At 43.5% G+C, this 17,382-nt stretch overlaps 1 protein-coding gene across 1 annotated transcript in view; it reads right to left on the bottom strand.

The window, feature by feature from the left end:
- The window catches only part of SMARCA4 (SWI/SNF related BAF chromatin remodeling complex subunit ATPase 4), a gene marked incomplete at both ends in the record, with an annotated part of 83,054 nt that overhangs the window by 47,376 nt on the left and 18,296 nt on the right, over positions 1 to 17,382 (bottom strand). Inside the window, 9 exon segments of the mRNA XM_079116115.1 lie at positions 4,801 to 4,858; positions 5,036 to 5,166; positions 8,506 to 8,556; positions 8,640 to 8,807; positions 9,963 to 10,136; positions 11,676 to 11,849; positions 12,333 to 12,459; positions 14,754 to 15,012; positions 17,157 to 17,255. Coding sequence (XP_078972241.1) covers positions 4,801 to 4,858; positions 5,036 to 5,166; positions 8,506 to 8,556; positions 8,640 to 8,807; positions 9,963 to 10,136; positions 11,676 to 11,849; positions 12,333 to 12,459; positions 14,754 to 15,012; positions 17,157 to 17,255 — 1,241 coding nt within the window.

Below are 17,382 nucleotides of genomic sequence, written 5' to 3'. Positions count from 1 at the left end.
AAAAAATATGCCATACAAACAAAAACCATACAAAAACAGAGTTACTACACTAATATAAGACAGAATAGACTTTAAAATAAGAAATATCATTAGGGACAAAATAATGATAAAAGGTTAACTATATCAGGAAGATAAAACAATTGCTAAATATACACACACCTATCAACACAGCATCAAAATATATGGAACAAAATCTGGGCATAGTAGGAGAGGGGCCAGTAAAAAAGATGATGGAATGAGACAGACATCATTATCCTATGTACATATATGATTACATGAATGGGTGACTATATCCTCGTGTACAATCAAAAAATGAAAAGTTGTACTCCATTTATGTACAGTGAATCAAAACACATTGTGCTGTCATGTATATAGAAGAAACAATTAAAAAAAAAAAAAGCTGGGCATAGTGTCACACATCTGTAATTCAGCTACTTAGGAGGTTAAGCCATGAAGATCCCAAGTTTAAGGTCACTACACGTGACAAAGACAAAGAACAACCGGGTGTGGTGGCCCATGCCTGTAATCCAGCAGCTCAGGAGGCTGAGGCAGGATGATCACGAGTTCAAAGCCAGTCTCGGCAAAGGTGAGGCACTAAGCAACTCAGTGAGACCCTGTCTTTAAAAAATACACAAAACAGGCTGGGCATGTGGTTCAGTGGTTAAGTGCCCCTGAGTTTAACCTCTGGTACCATGCACCCAAAAAAGAAAAAGAACAAAAGTGACATAATTAAATAAATAGATTTTAAACAAATATTCTTGGAGCCAAGCACTGTGGCTTATGCCCATAACCCCAGATACTTAGAAGGCTGAGGCAGGAGGATCACTAGTTAATGGTCAGCCTTAGCAACTCAGCAAGAACCTGTTTCAAGTTAAAAAAAAAAAAAAGTTTTAAAGAGCTGGGGATGTGCACCAGTGTTAGAGTACTAGCCTAGCATGTGTGATGCTCCATTCCCAATGCCCAGCACAACCAACTAAACAATCAATCAAATTATGTAACTGAAAATGGACAATTCCGCTGGGGAGATAGCTCAGTCGGTAGAGTGCTTGCCTTGTAAGCACAAGGCCCTGGTCAATCCCCAGCACCCCAAAAAAAAAAAAAAGGATAATTCCTAGGAAGACAAAATTTATAATGGTTTACAATGGACTCAAGAAACAGAAAATCTGAAAAGAATCTAACAAATAACTGAAAGAATGATTAAGAATCTTACAACAGCCGGGCATGGTGGCGCACACCTATAGTCCCAGCAACTCAGGAGGCTAAGGAAAGATGATATATCAAGTTTGAGGTCAGCCTCGGCAATTTAGCAAGACCCTATCTCAAAATAAAATATCAAAAGGGCTGGGATGTGACTCAATGGTTAAACACCCTTGGGTTCAATCCCTGGTTCCAAAAAAAAAGAAAAAAAACAATTGTAATGAAAAGATCAAGTCTAAGGAAATTCACTAGTAAAACCAATCAATTATAAGAACATCACCTGTTCTCACAAAAAATTCTTGCAGAAAACAGAGCAAGAGGGAATATTTCCCAAACCATTTTGGAGACAATATTAACCTAATACCAAAGACAGACAAAGACAATGATGAGAGAAGAGAATTACACAAGAAAACAACAGCAATACAGGGCCGGGAACATATATCACTCAGTAGTAAAACACTTGCCTCTAGCATGTGCAAGGCCCTGCGCTCAACCTCCAGTAAGGCAAAAACAAACAAAAACGTTCTTACATATATACCCAAAGACCTCAACAAAAAATGGTCAACACAGCACAGCAACATATATAATTACAATATGTAGGATTACATACTATGACAAACTGCAATGCAAGGTTGGTTGAATGCCCCAAAATTAGACCAATAAAGCATTCTAACAGATAAAAGACCAAAAAAAAAAAAACAAAAAAAAAAAACTAAAAATCTATGATATAAATAAGTATTTTAAAACAAAGAAACTGGAGATGTCTTACTGGTAGAGCATTTGCCTGACTTATGTGAGGCCCTGGGATTCGATCCCTAGCACTGCAAAAAAAAAAAGAGCGGGGCGGGGGTGGGGTGGAAGACAAAATCTGGCACCCATTCATAGATAAAGATTCTCAATAAACTACAAACAGAATAGAACTTGCCTAATAAAGAACATCTATGAAAAACTTACCACTAACATCAGTAGTGGTAGACTGAACACATTATCCCTAAAATGAAAAAAGCAAAAAATATTTCTGTTCTCCTGGTTTTTATTCTAAGCTGTACTGGAGGACGTACCAAAAGCAGTAAGATAAAAGAAAGAAGGAAAACTTTATTCACCAATTACATAGCCCTGTATATGAAAACACTAAAGAACCCATACCCACATCAGAAAAAAATTAGATGTTTAAAATTTTTAAATTTTTACTGTGCTGAGGATTGAACCCAGGGTCTTGAGTTTGCTAAGGCAAGGACTCTATCAACTGAGCTATATCCCCAACCCAAACACTTAATTCAAAAATGAAATTAAGAAAACAGTTCTATTCACAATAGCATCAAAAGGAATAAAATATGTAAAAATACAGTTTAAAAAAGTGGCAAAATATTATACTTTGCATACAAAAATTAAAGATGATTTAAACATCCAAGCACAGTGGTGCATGCCTGTAATCCCAGCAGCTCAGGAGGCTAAGGCAGAAGGATCGGGAGTTCACAGCCACCTCAGCAACCTAGCGAGGTCCTGTCACTAAATAAAATACAAAAAGGAGCTGGGGATGTGGCTCAGTGGTTCAGTGCCCCTGGGTTCAAACCCTGGAACCCCAAAAAACAGATGATCTAAACAGAAGGAAAACTATTCAATGTTCACATACTGGAAGACTCAACACCACTAAGAACACTGTTAAGTAGGGCTGAGAGTGCAGCTCAGTGGTAGCGTGCTTGCTTGCCCAGCATGCGTGAGGCCCTGGTTTCCATTCCTAGCACCAGGGTGGGGTGGTGGGGTGTTTGTAGTAATTTGTTAAAACCCAGACAGTGGTACAAATCTGTAATCCCAGTGAACAGGGAGGCTGAGGTGGGAATGCTGACAGCCTGGGTAACTTAGTGAGACCCTGTCTCAAAATATTAGGGTTGAGATGTAGCTCAGTGGTATAATGGCCCTGGGTTCAATCCTGTGTATCATGAAAAAATAAAAATTAAAAAAAAAAAAAATTAGAAACCAAGCACACTGAAGAAATATTTGCAAGTTACATATAGAATCAAAGATGAAGATCTACAATATGTAAAGGACTTACAACTCAATAAGATGACAACCCAATTAAAAATGGGCAAACAATCTGAACAGATTCTATCAAAGGAGATATATGAATGGTACAAGTGTGCATATGAAAAAATACTGAACACCATTAGTTACTAGGAAAATGCAAATTAAAATCACAATGAAAAACCACCACAAACTCACTAGAATGGCTATAACCAAAAAGACACACAATACCAAGTGTTGGTGAGGACAGGAACCTGTGAAATGGTATAGCCACTTTGGAAAACAGTTTGGCAGTTTCTTAAAAAGGTAAACATAAACTTACCATATGACCCAGCAATTCCACTCCCAGGTATCTACCCAAGAGAAATGAAAACATATGTCCACACAGAGACATGTTTGCAAACGTTCACAGCAACAATATTCATAATAGCAAAAACAATGGAAACACAACTGTCCATCAATGGGTGTATGGATAGACAAATTCTGATATCCATTTGATGGAACATATGATATAAAGGAAAATAAAGGAAAGCAGCAAGTTCTTGACACTCACAATGACATGGATAACCTCGAATTATGCTATGTAAGAAAAAGCCCAATGCTAAGGACTGCATGTTCTTATGACTCTATTTATAGAAAAATGTCTACAAAAGAAAATCTACAGAGAGAGAAAGCAGATCAGCAGTGTCCTGAGCCTGGAGGAGGGAATAGGAGTTAAATGCCAAAAGGCTAGAATTTTGGGGGTGATAGCCATGTATTAACACTGGTGTGTAGTGATGACTGCACAACAACAAATTTGTGAAGAAACACTTTTAATGGGTACATAATGTAGTATATAAGTCACATATCAATAATATTAAAAAATTCATAAAATGTTATTGACCTAAGACTCATTAGAATATTTTTTAAAAATCTAAACATGTGACAAGAGGCTTTCAAGAGACTGCAGTGGATATAAAAATAGAATATATCAATTTTTAAGTAGCACAAGTCAATGGGAAAGGGATATAATAAATGGCACAGTAACTGACTTAATACTTGGAATGGGGGAAGAAATTAGAGTTCTATCACATGCCCTATAGCTGGGAAACTCCAGTTCACCTCAGGAGGCAAACAAAAACTAAATAAGGAAGGGGTGAAAGTAGGACCAGCCAAAAGAAACATGTGAAGAACATGGAGCTGGCTTCAGATCAGGACTAAATATATATATAAAGAATACACAAAATTCATAGTTAAAACACACAACTGATTAGAAATGAACAAGCAAATCAGACCATTCACAGAGCAGGGATGTTGAATAAGCACTTGAACTGTGGCTAGTGCAATAAAGGAAATGAATTTAAATTTTATATGATTAATTTAATTTCAAAAGGAAATAGTCAACGTGGTGTGAAGGTACCGCATGGGTCAGCACAAATCTAAAGTACCAACTTTCAGCTGAACTGGGGCCTCAGCTGCCCCTGCCCCATAAGGTGCCCAACCAGGGGAAGGTCACGGCGTACAGTATGACAGACACACACAGGATGGAAGGTCCCACTACCAAGAGTTGAGGGTCTTGAAAGCCAGGAAATAAACTCTTACCTCCTCCTCTTCTTCTGAGCCACTTTCCTCACTATCGGATCTTGGAGCTACCTCATACCTAGAAAAAATAGTGATTTAATATAAAACTTCCTCAGAACTCACAGGATTCACTCCCCCCCCCCCCCCCCACGATGGTACCCAAATGCAAGCAAAATCACCCTAGCTACCAATACCTAGAAGGGAAATCTGTTGCCTTAGTAACCTGGCTGAATCTGGAATTCAAGGTCCAACTCACCCTGGGTTCATCTCAAGCCAGGCCTCCAGCTGACCAGCTTTTGGGGCATCTGTGCCTGTGAGGATCTTTCCACTCTCCACATGGATGACTTTCACAGGGAGATCACTCATCTGGCTGGTCTCGTCCAGAGGCTGAAAGAAAATTACCCACATGAACTAAGCTTCCCTGGGCTCCATCCCTCAGGCACCAAGAGGGAACAGGACTAATTGTGCCCAACTGAGAAAGGAATCTCCCAACCCCATGCCCAGAAAAGGTTGGAGAAACATGGCCACTGGTAGAGAAAATGGCCTAATTATATAGTCAGCCCTCTGTATCCACAAGTTCTGCATTCAACCAACCCATATTTGGATGGAAAATATTTTAAAATATTTTTAAAAGTTTCTGTTTCTAAGCCAGGCACAGTGGCACACACCTGTAATCCCAGTGACTTGGGAGGCTGAGGCAAGACTGAAGCCAGTCTCAGCAATTTAGTGAGGCCCTAAATAACAAGACTCTGTCTCAAAACAAAAACTCAAAAGGGCTACAGATGTGGTTTTGGGGTTAAGCACCCCTGGGTTCAATTTCCAGCACCAAAAAATAAAAAACAAAAATAAATAAATAAATAAAAATTTTATTTCTATACATGCCTATAATCCCAAGAACTTGGGAGGCCAAGGCAAAATTAAAGATTAAGTTTGAGGCCAGCTTCAGCAACCTGTGAGGCCAGCTTAAGCAACTTAATGAGACACTGATTCAAAAAAATAAAAAGGGCTGGAGATGTAGCTCAGTGATAGAGTGCCCCTGAGTTCAACCCCCAGTACCAATAAACAAATTTCCCATGGCAACGAAGAAAGAATTCCTCATTTTACAGATAACAAGCTTACATGAATGCTTTCTTCCTTTTGAGTTCCTCCTTATTTCCTGAAGAAAACCTCCAAGATAAGAATGAAATTCTTGGTACACCTATTTTTTAAAATGCTGTACTTACTGTCAACACCATCTGTACTCCGGAGGAATATTAATCTCCATGCACATAAAAAACACCTGGAGCAACCCACCCTGGACAGCAATGCTCTGCAGAAGCCAATGGGCTCTGCAGATTGATTCAACCAGGAACTCTGAATATTGAATATGTCAGAATTCTGACCTATGTGCCCTGAGGAGAGGTGTGGCCATGTCAGTTTTTTAAAGCCATCTAGATGACTAGAAAGATGAGAACAAGGAAAGTCCCCATCCCAAATCCTGTGAAAGACAGGAACAGGGGAGTGCCACAGCAAAAACTCAACAGAATTCTTTCCCCTTGTATGACTCTTCCCTTAAATTCCCCCAGATGTCCTTAGGATAAGGCTTTGTGTTACAGGAACACGCCAGCTCACATTTGTCTAAAACAAGTCAATATAACAATTCAGGTGAAATCACTTCAGAGAATTCTCTTTGGTAACTCACAAGTCATTCACTTCTACGAGCCTGGCCTGTAGAAAAAACACGCATCTGCTAAAGACTCAATTTTGTCTCCCCCAAATCCCTATACCCAAGGCAACAATACTAGGAGATGGAGGCTGTTGGCCATAATCAAGTTAGATGAAATCACAAATGCAGGGTCCTAATGATGCGATTAGTATTCTTACAAGTGACACCAAGGAGTAGGGGCTGTAATTCCATGATAGACATGCTAGCATACACCAGGCCCTCAGATTCATTCCCAACACCAGGGAAGGAAAAAGAAAAAATGAGAAGATACAACTGGGTATGATGTTGAGTTACTTGGGAGACTGAGGCATGGGATCATTTAAACACACAAGTTCAAGACCAGCTTGGGCAACACAGAAAGACCGTGCCTCACTAAAAAAAGAAAACAAAAAACCCACCAAAGATTTCTCCCACTTCCCCCATCCCACACCACCACCAACCATGTGAGCATAGAAATGGCCACCCGTAACCCAGGAAAGGACCTTCAACAAGAATCAACAATGCGGACACCTTGATCTTTACACCTAGCCCAAGAACTGAGAGGAAAATAAATCCTGTTGTGCAAGCCCCCAGTCTATCCCACTTTACCATGGCAGAACGAGCTAACCATGACAGCATGACAATATAAAGGACAAGCCAGGTGTGGTGGTGCACACCTGAAGTCCCAACTACTCGGGAGGTTTACCTTGTTCTCTTGCCTCCTAGCTGGGAGACTTCTTCATAGGGCTATGGGTTAATGCATTTTGTGTGTATCCTAGAACTTAGCAAATAAGTGTATCATGGCTGATGGCAGCCAGGTTACTGACTTTAGAAATAAGGAAAGGGTGAAGAAAAGAAATAACCCTGAGGTGTAGGATTAGGATTGTAGGTATCAGGGTGATGCCAACATGTTTAATATACATGTGGCAATGCAGTGTACACATGCACATACACCTATTCCCTAAATTTAGCTGCTCAGAGAACTTAAAAGCCATGTCAGCCACAAGCAATAAGCATACTCAAAGTGAGATTTGAATTCTATTCTTCTCTAATAAAAGGAACCAGGACTCCATGGAGAAGAGACTGACTCAGGGAATGGTTAAGGAAGTAGCTGAGTCTGGTAAGGAGGAAGCACTCAAAGAATGAGGGGGATGCATCAACAGAACATGGAGCCAATATGAAGGGGCTCATACTGGCTCAAGCCAAATAGAGTGAGTAATAGTAAAAAAATCTACATACAAATGAGGCAGGACAGGATATGCACAGAAAAAATGAGGAAAGGGAAGAAGAAAGAAGGGAAGAAAAAAATAGGTTTAGCTAGGCACAGTGGTGCACACCTATAATCTGCAACTCAGGAGGCTGAGGCAGGAGAATTTCAAGTTCAAAGCCAGCCTCGGCAACTCAGCAAGGCTTTAAGCAACTTAGCGAGACCCTGTCTCAAAATAAAAAATAGGGGCTGGGGAGATAGCTCAGTCAGTAGAGTGCTTGCCTTGTAAGCACAAGGCCCTGGGTTCGATCCCTAGCACCCAAAAAAAAAAAATAATAATAATAAATAAATAAATAAAAATAAAAAATAAAAAGGGCTGGGGATGTGGCTCAGTGGTAAAGTGCCTCTGGGATCAACTCCCAGTACTAAAAAAAGAGGAAAAATAAAAAATGGTCTAGAAACAAACATACCCAAAGAGTGGGATGAAAGGGATGGCAACACTGGATTCTTATAAATCCTCTTTATATACGGCTTTTGTGGTTTATAAAGAAAAGATTTTGGGGACAGGATGCATTTCAGTGACAGAGCACTTGCCTAGCATAAAGCCCTGGTATAAGGAAAAAATAAATTTAGAAAATCAATAATATTTTTTAAAAATAAACAAATAAAAGACTTCTGGGCTAGGGAAGGAGCTTAGTGGTACAGCATGTGGAGACTAGCATGTGTGAACCCTGGATTCCATAACCAGCACCATTAAAAAAAAATTCCTAAAAAATGATTCAGACCCACACCGCAGGGCTGGTAGCATTTCCATAAGAAATCCCTGCTTCCTCACCTCGCCATCTGGTCCAATTGCAGGTGTCTGCCCTTCAGCATTTTCTGCCTTCTGTAAGTAAACAGAGACATAAGTGACCCCACAGGCTAAGGCCACCCATACAGACAGACTCTTTCAGACAGAGCCCAGCGCACCTTCTTTTTCTTTTTCTTCTTTTTCTCCTTGGCGACCTGGGCAGCCTTATGCTGCCGCACCAGCTCAGTGAGGTTGGCCACATACTCATCTGTCTGTTGCAAGAGGTAGGCCAAGCGCTTGTCCTTCTTCTGGTCGATGAGTTTGCGGTAGCCCTCCTCGTCTTCAGCCTAAAGTGTGGGGTTGTGACACTCAGTGGTTTGCAAGACCTGCACATCTGTTGGCCTCCAGCAAACCCAATGGCAAGAGCCCCACTGGAGTTTCATTAACCAGCAACCAGCAGAGCATTTTAGAGCAATTGGCTCTCATCCCACCCTGTTTCACAGGCATCAGCTCCCCGTTCGGTATTTTCTCAACACATATGCAGTGCTAGACCCCAAAGCAGACATGTACCTGCCACGAGTCACTTAGAAAGACCACAACCAAGTACTGGCCTCTCAGTCCAGAAAACACACCCCAAATCCTAACACTCTCTACACTTGGCCAAGCTGCATCATTGCCACAAATCCCACAGAAATCCCCTCCCCTTTCTGAAAATAAATCAGATCACTTCAGCCTGGAGCTGAAATGCTCTTGGAACATTCCCTTTTGTTCAGAATTAAATCCACAGTCCTTGCAATGGCCTGCCTTTGCAAGCTCTTTGACCTCATTTCCTGCCCTAACACAACAACATTCCATGGACCCAGGGCCACTTCTGTCTGGCACTTGGCTGTCTGCAACCTCTGCCCTATCTTCCTGGGGGCTCCTCCAGCAGATCTCTGCACTTATGGGTCATGCTTGCCCTTTGGACGTCTGTTCTGAGGCCTTCTCACTCCCCTGCTGTTCTGTGCATTGTCCTTTCACTATCCTAAACTAGCACATTCATTTCATTCAAAAAATGTCTCTCTCAAGTGCAAGTACCACCCCATGAGGGCAGAGACTGTGTCCTCTGCATGCAGTGCCTGGCAGAGTAAGTCATCAATATCTGCCAAACTTGTGACTCTTTCATGAGCAGTAAGGCACATTTGTTCAGAGGGTAAAGAGTGTGGACCACACCTTCTGTGGTTCTCACTAGACCCAGGGTACAGAGCACCAGCTTCATCCCTCAGGAAACACAGGACAGCCAGTGAAAAAGCCCTGAGACCACGTAGCCACTCTGATGGCCAGAGGGACCAGAAGATCTGAGACAAGGATCCCCTCCCTCCCAAACTCAAGCCTATCCTACCCTTCAGCCCCAACTCTAATCCAAGAATCAGAATGCTCAGCATAATCCTGTTAATAAGGCCACTGGCACCTGCAACCCTCAAAGCATGCAAGGAATCAAAAGCAAGAAAACAGAACTCTACCATGAGCCTCCGCATTCTTTCCTTCTCGATTCGTTCATTTTCTTTCTTCTGTTCTCGCTCTGTGTTGGCATGGTACGTGGCTACCGCCTTGGTGAGTTTCTGGATTTTGCCTGTGACTGATCTGTGATATTCTTTAAAATCCTTGGCATGCTGAAGAATGCTATTGAGGTATTCCTGTAGAGACATGGGCAAAAGAGAAGACTGAACACTCAACAGGAGTCATCATGATGTCATCCTGAGTGAGACATGACTTGATAGGCAGCTTGTTTACAAAAGCTGGGCATGGTGCCGCACACCTATAACCATTTGGGTGGCTGAGGCACGAGTATTTCAAGTTAAAGGCCAGGCTAGGCAACTTAGTGAGACCGTGTCTCAAAATAAAAAACAGAAAGGGCTAGGGATATAGCTCAGTGATGAAATGTTGTTTATTTCAATACCAGTACTGAAAAAGATAATAAAAATTTTAATTATATCATTAATTAAATAAGGGCTGGGGCTCAGTGGTGGAGGGCTTTCCTCACACACATGGGTACTGGGTTCATCCTCAGTACCACTTAAAAATAAATAAAATAAAGGTATTGTGTCCATCTATAACTAAAAATATTTTTTAAAAAATAATAATTAATTAAATAAAAAGGGATGGGGAGCTGAGGTTGTAGCTCAGTGGTAGAGTGCTTGCCTAGCATGTGCAGACACCCTGGGTTCCATCCTCAGCACCACAGACAAATAAATAAGTAAAATAAAGGTCCATTAACATCTAAAAAAAATACGTTGAAAAAAATAAAAGTGTTGGGGGGTCTGGGATATAGCTCAGTTGTAGAGCACTTGCCGGGCGCCTATGAAGACCTGGGTTCAATCCCCAGCACTGTAAAACAAACAAAAAAAAACAGATTCCATGTAAATTTTAGACACAATTTTTTTAGCTTTAGACTAATACATGTATACAGAAAAAGGGTTGAATTGTAAATAATAAAAGTTTACGGTGAATACTGACTTATTTTTTGATTTAAAAATTACTAGAAATACACGTTCATTATTAAAAACTTCAGGAAATAGCAATGAGCAACAAAATACACAGATTCATCTCCAAATCCTATCTGATTAGAGATTTTAGTCTGCTTGACCGACCTCATAAAGTCATATCAGACCCTGCTCTGCTCAGTACCCTCCATGGCTCTCACCCCACACCAAGCAAAAGCCAAAACTGTTCCCCTAATCACAGGCCCCTGTTCCATCTGCCTTGTCACCTCCTTGCCCTCACCTCTTGCAGCTATCCCTGTCATTCACTCCACTCTGGCTACACTGGGAGCCTGGCTTTTCAGAGAAAACAGAGGCACACTCCAGCCCCAGGGCATTTGTACCTGCCCAGTATCTGGACTGCTCTCTGCCCACATGTCCCAGCGACTCCCTCCCTCAGGTCTCTGTTCAGATCTCACCTTCCCAGAAAAACTTCCCTGACCATGTGCCTTCCTCACTCTTGCCCTGCTGCACTTTCCTCATGCCCTATCACTTTCACAATATGACACAGGGATTTCATTATTGCCCATCTTCTCCCTGTGGTTTGGTTTTGCCCACCAGTGTATTCTCAGTGCCTAGGGGATTGTTAAAATGAAAAGACTAGTGTGTCTAGAAACAAAACATACAAGGCCCCATCCTGGTGCAAGCTGTGATGAGCAGGTACCCAGGCAGCCCAGGCACAGTTCTGGAACGAACCTGGTGCTTCTGGCGGCGCTTGCGCTCCTGCTCAATCTTCTGCTGTTTCTCTAGCTTCTCAGTGATGCGGGCCTCTCGCAGGGACTGCCGCTTGCTGCGCTTGTAGGCCTTGGCGTTGAGGGCTGTCTCCAAGGCCGTGTCCCTACGCATGCACACCACAACCTCCTGACGCAGCTTCAGGGAGGAAGAAGAGACACTGATGCTGTGCATAACACCTCTGCTGTACCCACAGTGAAGTATACAATCGCTAATCACACACAGCCAGCTGATACTGCCTCCCAAAGGATCCTAATTAAGTGCCTAATGCACCCATGGGTAGTATAGGCAAGAGCAGGTGACAATTCTGCACACCTGGTCAGAGTGTCTTCCTGTGCCTCAGGTCCCCAGCTTGTCTTCCCACAATACACATCCTGCTTCTGCTGGCAACTGCAGTTTAGGGCAAGCCCACGTTTGTGCATCACGTGAACACCCCTGCTTCACCATGGAGCAAGACACAGGGAGAGGGTAAGACACTGGGTTAACACATGTGGGCTGGCATGGCTGCCTTAACCATAAAGGTACCTTAGATGTTGGTCTGGCAAGAAGTTCTTGGGATCTCAGCATGACATATGGTGGAAAGGGCCTGCTTCCCATAGCCAGGACCACACTGGAGCTCACCTGTCTCTGGAAGTTCAGCAGCCTGAGGGCCTTGAGCTCAATGGTTGCTTTGGTTCGCAAATCCCCGGCCAGGGACCCGGGGAGGTTTTCAAGTTCCTGAATTCGGTGTGCAATGCGAGCCTGCAGCCTAGGTGCAAAGAAAGGGAAAAAAAGGATAAGTGGTAAGAGGGACTATATTTATAAGAAGCCACCCGGTCCCTACCTTTAGAGCTAGAGCTTCTAAAGAATCTATCCCTCAAGGCAGGATGACCTGGTCCTAAGACATGAGATGCCTCAGAAAGGATGCTAGCCACAACGCAGAACAGAGAGCAAGAAGCCAGAGAGTTCCTTAGGACCAGGCCACAGAGACCACAGCAATCAAGAGACCTATTGGGCTATGGCTAGTTCATGGCATGTTAGCAGTGAGTTGGTTCCTGACATCAGGCTAACCAGAATCTCTGTCCCTCCAGCATGGATGGGACATGGGGTCACAGAAATCTACTGAGCTAGAAAATGTTCACTATTGTCAGCAACTAGAGAAATGCAAATTAAAACTACACTGAGATTTCTTCTCACTCCAGTCAGAATGGCATTTATCAAGAATACAAGCAATAATAAATGTTGGCAAGGATGTGGGGGAAAGGTACAATCAAACATTGCTGATGGGATTGCAAATTGGTGCAACCAATATGGAAAGCAGTATGGAGATTCCTCAGAAAACTTGGAATGGACCCCAGTTATCCCACTCCTCAGTTTATAACCAAAGGACTTAAAATCAGCATACTATGGTGACACAGTCACAACAATGTTTATAGTAGCCCAATTCACAATACCTAAGCTATGGAACCAACCTAGATGCCCTTCAAAAGATGAATGGATAAAGACAATGTGGTACATAAACATACTGGAATACTACTCAGCCATAAAGAAGAATGAGATCATGGCATTTGCGGGTGAAGGATGGAACTGGAGACTATCATGCTAAGTGAAGTAAGCCAATCCCCAAAGGCCGAATGTTTTCTCTGATATGTGGATGCTGACTCAAAATGGAAGGGGGGTGGGTTTCACCGGACTGGGATTGCGGGGATAGATGGGAATGGGAAAAAGAGTAGAATGAATAGGAGATAACATCCCTATGTTCATATGTGAATACATGACCAGGGCTAGGGTTGTGGATCAGTGGTAGAGTACTTGCCTAGTACATGTAAGACATGGAGTTCGATTCTCAGCACAATAAATAAATAAATAAGTAAATGGTCCACCAAAAATTAAAAAAAATATATACATATTTTTAAAAGAAAGAATACACGACCAGTGTAATTCCACATGTACAACAAAAATGGCAAGTTATATTCCACATATATGCCAAAATACATTCTACTGTCACGTAAAGCTAAAAAGAATAAAAAATATTTTTTAAAAAATGTTGAAAAAAAAATGGTCCCAAAGCTTCTAAACAAATCAAAATAGAAACAAAAGTGTGTCCCCCAACACACAAATCTCTATCTATTGAGCTGGACTGGGGTTGTAGTAAAGTGCTTGCCTCACACTTGTGAGGCACTGGGTTCAATTCTCAGTACCACATAAAAATAAATAAATAAATAAAGTACTGGTATGTCTATGACTAAAAACGTAAGAAATCTATTGAGCCGACGAACCTCAGAGTCCTCATCCATCAACTAAGGACACCCCTGAAAGTAATCCTACAGGCTTGATCTGAAGGTTAAATGAAATGATCCCCTGCTCAGTCTTTTCACGAGTATCACGGAGCACCTACCGTGTGGCAACCATCATTTAGGGTATGGAGTCTCAGCACTGAAAGGGACCAATAAGCTTGTTGCTCTGTGGCGCTTGCAGTCTCATTGGAAACAAAGGCCAGAGGGGATAATACAATAAATGGTGGGTGGGGGATATGACGCCAATGTGACTCAGGGCTTCCCTAACTTGGGAGGCTGCAGGTTTGATCCTCAGCACTGGGCGGGGGAGTAAATATGCCACTAAGTCCAGAGTGGCTAGTGCTTTGAGGATGGCCTAGAGGTGAGGGGGACTGGGAAGGGCGTCTATGTGAAGGTGACCTCAGCATCGAGACCTCAATGGCCACATGAGGCTGTGCACAGCCATGCAAAGACCTTGGGGCAGGAATAAGTCTAAATAAATAAAAGGAAAGAAAAACAGGGAGTGTGGAGCACTGGGCTGGAGCTGAACAGAGAATTTACTGGACAGATGTGGGAAGCCAAGAATGGGTTTGAACCTGAGAAATGGATTTGACATAAATCGGTTGTAAAGGAGGAGTTATACTGCTGTGTGGAAGGATGCGCAGCAAACTCAGGAGAATGGGAGGCTCCTGGGGGAGGAGGGTGAAGCCATCACCACCCCAGTGACCCTCAGCATGGGGAACCACGCCGCAGCAAATCCAAGTGGAACCAGGGAGCTACATCTCACCTGTACTCCCGCTCCTGCAGGATCTCCACAGGGTCCAGGCCTCTGGGCTTCTGAATGGGGGTGATGCGACTCTGCTTCTGGTGCAGCGGCACCAAGGGTGCAGGCTGAGCTGGCTGCCCTGGGGACTGCGTCTGAGGTGGCATCACAGGTGAGGCGGCGGGTGGGACAGCGGGGGGCGCAGGCGAAGGGCGTCCTGTCGGCTGCGGGGGGATCAGTTTCTGAGGGGTGCTCGTGGGGGCAGCAGCATTTGCCATGGGTCCTGGGGAGAGGCGAGCAGGATGGGCACATGTTGAGCCCAAGGACAAGTCTGCGGTGGAAATGCAAAGCCCGACAGGCGGCTTGCTACCTGGGACAGACCAACCTCTCCCACCTCCCTTCTCTCACCAAATTCCACCCTGCTTCTCACCCAGGGGTTTGCCTCCCTCCTGCCTTGGGGTTCACCTCTTCTCATGATCTCCATTCTGCTCCCTAACCCCAGTCCTCGTTCACCTAGCTCCTTCTGGCCTATGACCTCACAGAACCCACATTTCCTTCTTTCTCCTCTATAACAGTCCCCCCTCTCGCAGCAGCTTCTCTTTCTGCTGTTTCAGTCACCCTCAGTCAACCACAGTCTGAAACTATTATGTGGAAAATTCCAGAAATAAACAACTAATGAATTTAAAACTGCCCTGTCCTGAGTAGCTACCTCACAGTGCTTACATCATTTGCCTCTCTCCATCTCCTCACACAGCCACTGCATCTCCTCACACCATCACAGTGAGTACCAGATAATCAGGGGTGTTTTTTTGCAGTACTTGGGATTGCTCCAGGCCTCCTGAATGCTAGTAAAGTGCTCTAGCATTGAACCATATGCCCAACCGAGGTATTTTTATTTTTTATGGTACCTGGAATTGAACCCAAGGGTGCTTTACCAGTTAGCTCCATCCTTAATCCGTTTTTTTTTTTTTTTTTTTTTGCACCAGGGATTGAACACAGGGCACTTAACCACTGAGCCACATCCCCAGCCCTTTTTAGGTTTTATTTTGAAACAGGGTCTCGCTAAGCTGTTTAGGGCCTAAGTTGTGGAGGCCGGCTTTGAACTTGTGATCCTCCTTGCCTCAGCCTCCCAAGTCACTGGGATAACAGGCATGTGCCACTGTGTCCAGTTTAGTTTTATTTTAGGATCTCAATAAGTTGCCCAGGATGACCCTGAACTTGCCATCCTCCTGCCTTAGCCTCCTGGACCACTGGGATTACAGGCATGCACCACTACACCCAGCTAATAAGACAATTTTAGAAACAAGAGACCTCATTCACACCTTTTACTACAGTAGGTTGTTATAACTGTTCCTTCTTATTACTAGTTGTCATTCATCTCTGTGACTAATTTATAAATTAAACTTTATCACAGGTATGCACATTAAGATGAAAAACAGTAAGTAGGAGTGTTATTTCACATCTGTAATCTCAGTTATCTGAGAGGCTGAGACAGGAGGATTACAAGTTTGAGGTCAACCTCAGCAATTTAGAAAGTCCCTGTCACAAACAGCTAAGTAAATAAATAAATAAAGGGAAAATAAAAAAGGCTAGGAATATAGGTCAGTGGTAATGAATCCCCAGTTCCCCGGGCCACAAAAGAAAGAAAGATGGGGAGCAGGGAGAGAAAAAAAGAAAAGGATAAAAAGATGGGTTTAGTTGGTAGCAAACATCCCTGGGGGTCTTGGAACATATCCTCCATGGATAAGTGGGGAACGCAACACTCTACTTCCAAGTGAATCCAACTTTAGGGACTAGCTCTTCCATTTCCATCAATACACATAAGACTCTAAGATGGCAGCAGGAGTTCATCTTACCCACTAACCTCAACCCCAAACAGATATGGATCCTGAAATACAACCCAACTAACTATTACAGAGGAAGACATGGAGCCTCAGAAAGTACTGAACCAAGGCCACACATGATCAGTGAGGGTGACAGAACCCTAAACTGTCCTGTCATCCTACCTGCCTCCCACAGGGATGTTCCTGGGAAGGAAGGTAGGTCAAGTTGTGCCCTCCAGGTACTACATCCTGAAGGAATTTATCTGTGGCCCCAGCTACACCTCTCAAGCCTTTCCCTTGAGTTTTGTGGTGGACCCATTCTTTGCTCTCCTCGGCTTTCTACTGTCTTAAAGAGACCCCAGGATAAACTTGACTTACAACACAGGCACAAAGGGAACTACGCAGATCTGACCCAAAGTCTTTGAGAACTGACCAGGGACAGATGAGACCAAGAGGACGCCACAAGAAAACGTGGATTTCTGCTCTGGTCAAGCGAGTGTCCTAAGCACTCTCTCTGATCAGGCTCATCTCAGGGCCTGCACACTTCAAGCTCATGATAGGGAGGCAGGGCACAGATGTGTCACCAAGACAGAAGGGATCTTACCTTCAGGCCAGGGTTTAGGAGGCCCTCCAGGGGGCTGGCCAGGCATCCCAGGGGGCACACCTGAGGGTCCTGGAGGCGGCATGTTGGGTCCTCCCATACCTACATGCAAGGGGAAACAAACAAAGGAGAATAAAATGTGAACTGTCCTCATATCCATACCTACCCCATGGGCACCCCTGGTTCAGGGCATATGCCCATCCACAAGCCCTTAGGTGTCGTTCTCAAG

The sequence above is a fragment of the Sciurus vulgaris genome (assembly GCF_902686455.1).
Source record: "Sciurus vulgaris genome assembly, chromosome: 16".
Classification (NCBI taxonomy): Eukaryota; Metazoa; Chordata; class Mammalia; order Rodentia; family Sciuridae; genus Sciurus; species Sciurus vulgaris.
This window is presented reverse-complemented; position numbering and strand designations above follow the sequence as displayed.